Source organism: Conger conger, chromosome 14 (genome assembly GCF_963514075.1).
Source record: "Conger conger chromosome 14, fConCon1.1, whole genome shotgun sequence".
Taxonomy (NCBI): Eukaryota; Metazoa; Chordata; class Actinopteri; order Anguilliformes; family Congridae; genus Conger; species Conger conger.
In genome coordinates, this window is record NC_083773.1 from 45847055 (window position 1) to 45857054 (window position 10000).

The 10000-nt window shown below is 47.4% G+C and overlaps 1 protein-coding gene across 1 annotated transcript in view; it reads left to right on the forward strand.

Annotated features, from left to right (window-relative positions):
* The first annotated feature begins 9429 nt into the window (after positions 1–9429).
* Positions 9430–10000, forward strand: part of arhgap9 (Rho GTPase activating protein 9) — a 43603-nt gene continuing 43032 nt past the window's right edge. Inside the window, exon 1 of the mRNA XM_061218987.1 lies at positions 9430–9611. Within this exon, the coding sequence (XP_061074971.1) occupies positions 9566–9611 (46 nt within the window). The 5' untranslated portion in view covers positions 9430–9565. The remainder of the gene's footprint in view (positions 9612–10000) is intronic.

A 10000-nucleotide genomic window follows, 5' to 3' on the forward strand; every position in this document is an offset into this window, starting at 1 on the left:
TAATAGTTATATTAAGGACAGGTGAAGGCAAGTCTTAGATGAGATTCAATAAGAGACAACTTTCAGTTGAAGAAGCTACGGGAGTCTCTGCACTTCAATTCCAAAGTCTCGAGAGCAAGGACCATCAAATCTGGCTGTCCAATCCAAATCTGTCTTCACACCTGACTCCCAGGTAAAGGAACAGTTTTGTGGGATTGTCCTCTCTTCTGTATGAATGCTAATGATCTTTAACAAACCATGAGATTAATAAGAGGCATATAAACCACTTACAACCAAATAGGCATTTGTCTGTACATTGTATGAACCATAAATAATGTTTGAAACATAAATAATACGTGTTTAAGATACATTTTTCATTGTATTACAGGAATGTATACCTTTACGAAATAGCATAATGAATCAAGCAAATCAAAAGCAGTAATATGTTTATTTTGAAGTTCGTAATTCAGTAGATTACTGTAAACAAATTTACACTCAATTTACAGAGAAGTGAGTGAACAAAATTGTTAAAATTATAAATATTTATGACAAATATTAGAGCAGAAATCTAAAATGCATTTAAAAATGATTACAAACATTTTATTAGAAATCTAGAATGCATTTATAAATGATGACAAACATTAATAAAAATAATCCATCTATTAAAATCCATTCACTGAAATGCATACAAAAATATATATTTTGTCTTTTCAACAAGGGTTACAACCAAGTGTTGTATTGTCTACATTGTATTGTTTTGCACCCATCTGTGCAGCAGACCTGGGTGGGTTGTGTGGTTTTGCACCCATCTGTGCAGCAGACCTGGGTGGGTTGTGTGGTTTTGCACCCATCTGTGCAGCAGACCTGGGTGGGTTGTGTGGTTTTGCACCCATCTGTGCAGCAGACCTGGGTGGGTTGAGTGGTTTTGCACCCATCTGTGCAGCAGACCTGGGTGGGTTGTGTGGTTTTGCACCCATCTGTGCAGCAGACCTGGGTGGGTTGTGTGGTTTTGCACCCATCTGTGCAGCAGACCTGGGTGGGTTGTGTGGTTTTGGATTAAAATGTCTGGTTTTGTTTCTGCGCTTTACCCATCTTCTTGGTAGGCTTAGTTGTACCAGGCAAGATCAGAAAGTGCAGAAAAGTATTTCAATCCAAAACAATGAGGCGTTTGACCCAGGTCTGATGTGAAATGGCGTCTTGGTGGGCTGCCGGTGATGATGCGTGTGCGTTTGTGGCGAGCCGTGCTCGTTCTGTCTGTTTGTGCTGAATATTCCCTGGGGGTAGTGGAGGGGGTCTAATGGACAAAAGGTAGGGGGGTGGATGATGGCTTGTTATTTGGGCCATGGCATACATTCAGCCCACAGGAAGGTGGTGTCACAGCTCACAGTGTTGTTTTTAGCTCTTACTGCATTATATTGAGAAATTGCGCAAATTCTATAGAAAAAAGATAACTTTTACACAATCTTATTGGAAATCTGCATTATATGCCTGCATTTTATGTTATTTTATACTATAGAATTTCTATAAAATATTTAGAAGCTGTTAAAAACATCACTTTTGAAGTAAATTATTTGGAAAGAGAGAGCATGCCAGTGTTCTCTTATTGAAATGTGTTTTTCACAAACTGTCTCTTTTCTGATCAAATTTTTTCTGATCAGAAGACTTTTTGCTTTTAAAGGTTGACGAATTTAATAAAGGTATTTTTCTTTTGACTTTTTGTTTTCTGAATACATGATACAGCTCGTTTATGAAATGAAGAGAAGGGTGGAGTCAAGCCGTGTTTGTGTCTGGGTGAGGCGACAGGGTGCAGTGCTGTTGGAATGTGTGAATGCATGTGTGGCAGACGCTACACCACGCAGTGGTGTGTTGTACAAATACCTATTTTGAATTCAAATATTTTTTCTGTGCTCAATTGATCTTGCCTGGTGCAATTGAGCCAACCAAAAGGACCAGAAGGTGGAGCTTGCTGTTTGTGAGAGTATTTCATAGGTTTCAATACGCCAGACAAGCTCAATAAAGTGTAGAAAAGTATTTGAATCCAAAACAATATTGTATTTGACCCAGGTCTGGTCCTGTGCTATGCTGTGTTGTGCCAGACTAGACTAGGCAGTGCAGTATTTGGTGGTTTGGAGTATTTGTAGTTAATGTGCTGTATACTTGCACATTCTTCTACCAGACAGGACTGTGTTAATAACAGCTGACATCATTGACAACTGTCTCCCCGCCCCCGGGAGATCAATGTTGATGAGACCCACCGATGGCCTGCCAGGCGAGTGGGCTACGGTGGCCTGGAGGGGTCCTCCACACACGCAGATAAGTGGTGCTCAATGTCGAAATGCACTACGAAGCTATACTGTTTGTGGCTAGTACACAGATGGTGGCTTGTACACACAGCTCCTGAATCTCTTCAGTCTTCTCTGCTTCCTGACCACCGGAGGTCAGTCGCACCAGTGCTCTGGCGCTGCACTGCTGAACAGAACGTCTGTGTCCCGCAGTGTTTCACTCGGTCACCCTCTTCCCAAGTATTTGAAATAAAATTTTAGCCCCCACAGCAGGAAGCCAGAGCGGTTCAGAAGCGCTGGTGAATTTGGGGCAGAGGTGGCAGTCCGTTGAGTGTGTGGCGGAAGGCCTTCGAGGCCGAGGCTTCGCATGCACAGAATTCCCCTCAGCGATGACGGTTTGCTGAACATCGCTTTCGAGATGATCAGTCGACCACAGAGATGTGCGGCTCCAGCTTTCAGCGGGAGCGAGAGAGATGCTGTCGAACGGAAGCAGTGATGTGGCGGAACCTTGTTCTGCGGGCAGACCTGGGTCTCTCACATTAATCGCTCATAATCGCTCATATTTCTGATTTAAATGCGTTTCTATGCTTTACTGAGCTTGTCTGGTGCATTGGAACCCATTGTAACCAACCTCAAAGAATGCAAACCCTGCCTTCTGGTCCTCTTGTTCAGCTCGATTGCTCCAGACAAGATCAATCGTGTCGTGTCGTGTCGTGTTAATTGAGCCCAGAAAATGAATTTGAATCCAAAACGAACCAAGGTCTGCATGCAGATCCCCAAAATGGTATTACCAAAGAATTGGTCTGTCGTCATGTTTAACAGAAAATGATCATCATCAGAAACAACGTTTTCAATGCACATGTGAATTTGGATATGTTTTTGATAATATGATTATGGTAAAATATTTAATTTACAGAATTTTATAAAATATTTGTGATTGTTTTTATTTTGTCTTAATGAATGTTGATTGAGTCTGGGCCTGTTTTGCTTTTCACATCCTGAAACAATAAAAAAATCCATGATAGACAATTGAGTCTTAATTAAGATATGCGTAAGATAATATTAGTAGAAAATTGAGTGCAAGTACAATATTGACTTCTTTAGACCCTTGAATAGCGGCGATACAAACTTGGTGGATTTTGTTTTTCACTGTTTGGCTTCAGCACTCTGGTCTGGCGCACTGCTGCTGTGCTCTTTGCAGGGGCTTGTCAGAAACACAGTTGCCATGGCAATGTTTGCAGAGCCTCCCACCAATGACATTGCCGCTGCCACCCAGCCTTGCCCACCATTGGACGATCCCTCTGTGAGGTGGGGGGGGGGGTCTCCTGCTGCAAGGTGTGAGCGAGCGAATGGGAGAGAGGAGAACGAGAGAGGGAAAGAGAGAGACACAGAGAAAGAGTTACTTTTTAGTATTTTTTATTTTTTCATGTTGCTGTGTTTTTCCATCCAACAAGCTTTGGCAATACCATTGTACATATGTGTACATATGTGTCAATAACACGTGTAGGGAGATAGAGGAAGCGAGATGAGAGGGAGAGGAAGGGAGCGAGTGAGGGAGAGAGGGAGAGTGAGTGAGGGAGGGAGAGGGAGAGAGAGAGAGAGAGAGTGAGGGAGAGAGGGTGAGGGAGAGAGAGTGAGGGAGAGGGAGAGAGAGAGAGAGGGAGAGAGAGTGAGGGAGAGAGAGAGTGAGGAGAGAGAGAGTGAGGAGAGAGAGTGAGGGAGAGTGAGGGAGAGTGAGGGAGTGAGGGAGAGAGAGAGAGAGGGAGAGAGAGTGAGGGAGAGAGAGAGTGAGGAGAGAGAGTGAGGGAGAGTGAGGAGAGGGAGTGAGGGAGAGGGGGGGCTGTCCCACTCTAATCCCAGAGCCTGTGCAGGGACAGTGCGGTGGCTCCTGCTGGCCCGCAGTAATCATTCATGTGCTGGGGAATGATGAGAGCCAGGCTTACTGGCCGTGGGGCAGCATCCTCAAGCAGGGAGAGCAGCCTCACGCAGGGAGAGCAGCCTCACACAGGGAGAGCAGCCTCACGCAGGGAGATCAGCCTCACGCAGGGAGATCAGCCTCACACAGGGAGAGCATCCTCAAGCAGGGAGAGCAGCCTCAAGCAGGGAGAGCAGCCTCACGCAGGGAGATCAGCCTCACGCAGGGAGATCAGCCTCACACAGGGAGAGCAGCCTCACGCAGGGAGATCAGCCTCACGCAGGGAGATCAGCCTCACGCAGGGAGAGCAGCACACCAGCGCTGTTGTAACTGTTGGCTCACTTAAACAGTCCCGCCCCACCGCCGGCTCCTCAGAGCTGAAAAAAACACCCTCATGCCCTCTCCTCCCTCTCCTCTCTATGGGCTGTATGTTCCTCTATCCCAAAAAACCCTTTCTCCACCGCCCCTCCACATGTCAGTTCTAGTGATGAGAGCTGCCCTCTCACCAGGGCGTACCAGGGCGTACCAGGGCGTACCAGGGCCCTCCTTCAGCCTGACTGTTTGTCTGTTGGACTCCCAAGACAGACGATCAGCATACCATCACTTGAACAAAATATGCATATGTTCTGAAGTGTTTCTCATCCGTAAAGTAGAGTAGTCTTTTCCTACTGTAAGCTAAGCTCACTACCTTACCTGCCTGTCAACACTGTACCCATTACTCTCTCCTTAATCACCGTGGGAGATGTTAGAGATTGTAGATGAAGAAGAATGTTTTCTTCTTTGACACTAATTGTCACTCTGGATAATATACTTGCCGTAATGCCTGTAATGTAACGATGGACCCATTAGCCATGTGGCTAATTCAACTTGTATGGTTAACCGTGTGGTTAATTTAACTTGTGTGGTTAACCGTGTGGTTAATTTAACTTGTGCGGTTAACCGTGTGGTTAATTTTACTTGTGTGGTTAATTTAACCCGTGTGATTAATTTAATTTGTGTGGTTAACAGTGTGGTTAATTTAACTTGTGTGGTTAACCATGTGGTTAATTTAACTGTGGCTCTTCTCTGGGATTCTTTGGGTGAGGCAATGTGTGTGGATGTCTGTGCAACCCACACCACCCCAGGGGATGGAGCGAGTGGCTGTCAGTCTGCGGGGGGGTGGGGGGGAGACAGACGGACGTGGCTGCTGTTTTTGGGTAAACCGTGAGCTGCAGGCTCTGGGGGTGTGAAGGTTAGCTGAAGGATCTCTGCGGGAGCAGATATTCTCTGGGCGAGTCTGTCAGCTCCACACGCTCCTGGTGGTCTGCACTGTCACAGGTTTTAATGAGATCTGACATGCTGCTCTGGCCTCATGAGAAACCCCTGGAACTGAAAAGCACTTGGCTTGGATTGTTGATGTGGAAGATTTGGGCCAGTTTGCACTAATTAATGTGACTTATCTGCCCTGAGTGGCCTATCTGTATTACTGTAGGTGGGAGAGGAACGGCTCCTACACCACTCTTCTCACCAGCTCTGTCTCTTACACATGTGTTATGTTCACCCAAAAAACAGAGTTCACCTACTTATTCATGCGATTATCTAATCAGCAAATTGTGTGGCAGCAGTGCAATGCATACAATCATGTAGATACGGGTCAGGAGCTTCAGATAATGTTCACATCAACCATCAGACTGGGGGAATAATGTGAGATCTACCACCATATGTGCCGAGGGTGTGAGCTGTATCTTCCACACGCTAAATAACTGTAAACAACCCTGCCTGTGTGAAACACACACGCTAAATAACTGTGAACAACCCTGCCTGTGTGAAACACACACTCTATCAAGCTGTAATCAACCCTGCCTGTGTGAAACACACACTCTATCAAACTGTAATCAACCCTGCCTGTGTGAAACACACACTCTATCAAACTGTAATCAACCCTGCCTGTGTGAGTCACACACACTTAAACTGTAAACAACCCTGCCTGTGTGAAACACACACGCTATCAGACTGTAATCAACCCTGCCTGTGTGAAACACACACTCTATCAAACTAATCAACCCTGCCTGTGTGAAACACACACTCTATCAAACTAATCAACCCTGCCTGTGTGAAACACACACTCTATCAAACTGTAATCAACCCTGCCTGTGTGAGTCACACACACTTAAACTGTAAACAACCCTGCCTGTGTGAAACACACACGCTATCAAACTGTAATCAACCCTGCCTGTCTGAGCGTTACCAAACATCAGAATGGAGAAGAAATGTGATCTAAGTTACTTTGACTCTGAAATTATTGTTGGTACCAGAGTGGTTCCAAAATGGTGCGAAAAAACAAAAAACATGTATGTACTTATTGATTTATTATTGTTATGGTGGTTGTAATTGTTATGTATGTATGGTTGAATGGATTATAATAATAATTATTTTAATATAATTTATATTATTATGTTAATTCTATTATCGTATTATTATTCATATGTATGTGTAGGGTGGCCTGTAGCATAGTGGTTAAGGTGAATGACTGGTACACCATGGTTTGTGGTTCTAATCCCGGTGTAGCCACAATAAGATCTGCACAGCCGTTGAGCCCCTGAGCAAGGCCCTTAACCCTGCTTTGCTCCAGGGGAGGATTGTCTCCTGCTTAGTCTAATCAACTGTACGTCGCTCTGGATAAGAGCGTCAGTATTGCCAAATGCCAATAATGTAATTTAATGTATGCTTTTGTAATAAGTACATTTGTATTTCATATCAATAAAGGCATTTGATTTTGAATTTGAGAGGGGAAAGAGAGAGCGAGAAATGAAAAGGTGTCTGTCGTGTTCGAGAGAGAGGGAGAGAGAGAGAAAGGGAGAGAGAGGCCTTGTGCGGGAGAGAGGGAGAGAGAGAGAGAGGGAACGAGAGAGAGATTATCCACTCATAATTCAGGGCCAAAAAAGATCCTGAAAATTCTGGTTGCATTTAAAATCAAGTCCTGAAAAGTCACTTCATTTCAAAGCTCTGAAAACCCAAGAACTGAACCCTGAGACTGAGACTTAAGGCCCGGACACACCAAACCGACGGTCGGCTGCGGAGCGCCGACAAAGATCGCCTCGCGTCGATACGCGTCGTTAATGTTGGCTGTGCCGAACACACCGCAACAACGGTCCACCGACGGCCGAGTTGCACGTACGTTCTGCGCCTGCGTGAGAGGTAATAACTCTCCACACCAGCAGGTGGCGGTAGTCTGTATTTGTCTTTCAAAAAATGGAAACCGGAAGACCGGGGAATGCGTTTGCATTGCGTTGGACCTAGAAGCAGGCATTGTCTCGCTCACAACAAACAGTTTGCAGCAATTTCCTTGTTCTCTCACTATTTAGTAATACTAATCGAAAATTATGTCTGGTAGTGACAGTAACTTGTCTGAGTCCTCTTGACTTCCTCGTTTGCTTGCTTTCGTCGCTTCCGTTTCTCTTCTCGTGCACTGATTCGCTACCTGGACAGCCAATCAGAGAGCTCTCTCTCATCGACGGCTCCGGGGGCAACATGTTGAATCGGCGTCGGAGCCCTCCAAAACACGCCGACGGAGTGTCACCGTGCGGGACACACCGGAAAGACTCGGCCGACAGGGCGCCACCGACGTCCAACGGCCGACCGTCGGTTTGGTGTGTCCGGGCCTTAACTCACACAATCTGCCCTCAGACCAGCGCTGCTGTTGAGGCATCTACCACTGCCTCACTTCCGTTCTCAGACGCAGTCAGACGCGGTTCTCCCAGCTGTACGTCTCACACAGCTCTGATTCAAACTAAACTTTTTGGACTGGGCAGGACGAGTTAAATATTTGGTGCAGTTGTAGTTGCCGGTCTGTCATTTACTGACCCCCAGCTTGCATTTAGTGTGTACCCCCAGTTTTTTGTGTACATATGCACACACAGTCTCTCACATTGTGTCTGAGTGTGTGAATATTAAACAGCTATAAACTTCTCTACTGACCCACATATTTAGGGCATAGTCAATAGAGCACTCTCATCTGTCTCTCTCTCTCTCTCTCTCTCTCTCTCTCTATCTCCACCCCTCCCTTTCTCTATCACTCTTTCAGTTCAGTGAGCTTTATTGGCAGGAAATGCGTAACGTCAATATTTTAGATGTTTCGAAAACTTAATTGCTCTTTTTTCAATGTTGATTTATCGTGGATATTGGCCTAATTCAGCCTAATTCAGCCCTGCATGCATTAGTAGGTGGTTTTCTTTGTACGCATCGTTTCCTTTTACAGAATTCTGTGTGCATTCAGTTGGGTGTATTTCCCATTTTGAAAAATCTGGTCGACCCCACACTTCACTGCTGTAAATACAATTGGTTGACAGACAGATTTCACTTGGTATGTCACATTGTATTCCCCTTTTAATAGCATAAAAAGCCCTTCTGGTTTTCTCTTTCAGCTCATTCACATCTTGAAGTTGAAACTTCCAGATAAACTAATAGGCCTAAATGACTATAATCTGTCCAATGTTCGATCATGTTTTTCACCCTGACTGCCAGGGCCCAGGTCTGACAGGGCTGCTCTAGCAGACCCAGGTTCTGCTGCCCTTGTTCTGTAGGCAACAGCAAACCCACGTCATCACAACCGTCTTTATTGTGTAGGGTGCGCCCTGGGGATGCCCCACCCACCGATTATAAGAGACCTCTGAGTGGCTTGCCGGCTTGTCCGTCATGCGAGCGGTATCTTGCTGTGTCGTATTGTGTGTTGTCACAGATTGGTAATCTCCAGCCAGCTATGACACACACACACACACACACACACACACACACTCACACACACACACTCACACACACACACACACTCACACACACACACACACACACACACACACTCACACACACACACACACACACACACACACACACCCGGTGTGATAATCTCTGTGTGCTGATCCTCTTTCAGAGCATGGTGGAGCCGCACTCCCAGGGTTCCGGGCCTTTCCGTGGTGGGGCTGGCTGTGGTCACAGCGCCGCGCGCCGTGGGCACTGAGGGATGCTGACCGGCAGCTGGCGCCGGGCGGCCACACCGGGGGGGCCAGGGGGGCGGGCGGGCGGGGCGGGGGGGCCAGGGGGGCGGGCGGGCGGGGCGGGGGGGCCAGGCGGCGGGGCGGGGGGGGTCCCGGGCGGGCTGCCCGTGCTGGAGGCTCAGTATGACTACTCGTACCGTGGGGCGGACGGGCAGCCCGTCTCCATCCACGAGGGCGAGCGCTTCGTCCTGCTCAGAAAGACCAACGCTGACTGGTGGCAGGTCCGCCGTCTGGGCGCGGGGGGGAAGGCCCGCCCCCTCTTCGTACCCGCCACCTACGTGCTGGAGGTGTCAGGAGCCCCGCAGCCCTGCCAACCCCCCTCCTCTTCCTCCTCTTCCTCCTCGCTGGGCGTTAGGCTGATGTCCCGAGGGTCTCTCAACCCCTGCCCCCGGATTCAATGCTCAGGTACTGTGTGTGTGCGCGTGTGTGTGCGTGTGTGTGTGTGTGTGTGTGTGTGCGCGTGTGTGTGCGTGTGTGTGTGTGTGTGTGCGTGCGTGTGTGCGTGTGTGAGTGTGTGCGTGTGTGAGTGTGTGTGTGTGTGTGTGTGTGTGTGTGTGTGTGTGTGTGTGAGTGTGTGTGTGAGTGTGTGAGTGTGTGTGTGAGTGTGTGAGTGTGTGTGTGCGAGTGTGTGTGTGTGCGAGTGTGAATGTGTGTGTGAGTGTGTGTGTGTGAGTGAGTGTGAGTGTGTGAGTGAGTGAGTGCATGAGTGAGTGAGTGTGTGTGTGAGTGTGTGAGTGAGTGTGTGAGTGAGTGTGTGAGTGAGTGTGTGAGTGAGTGAGTGAGTGCGTGTGTGA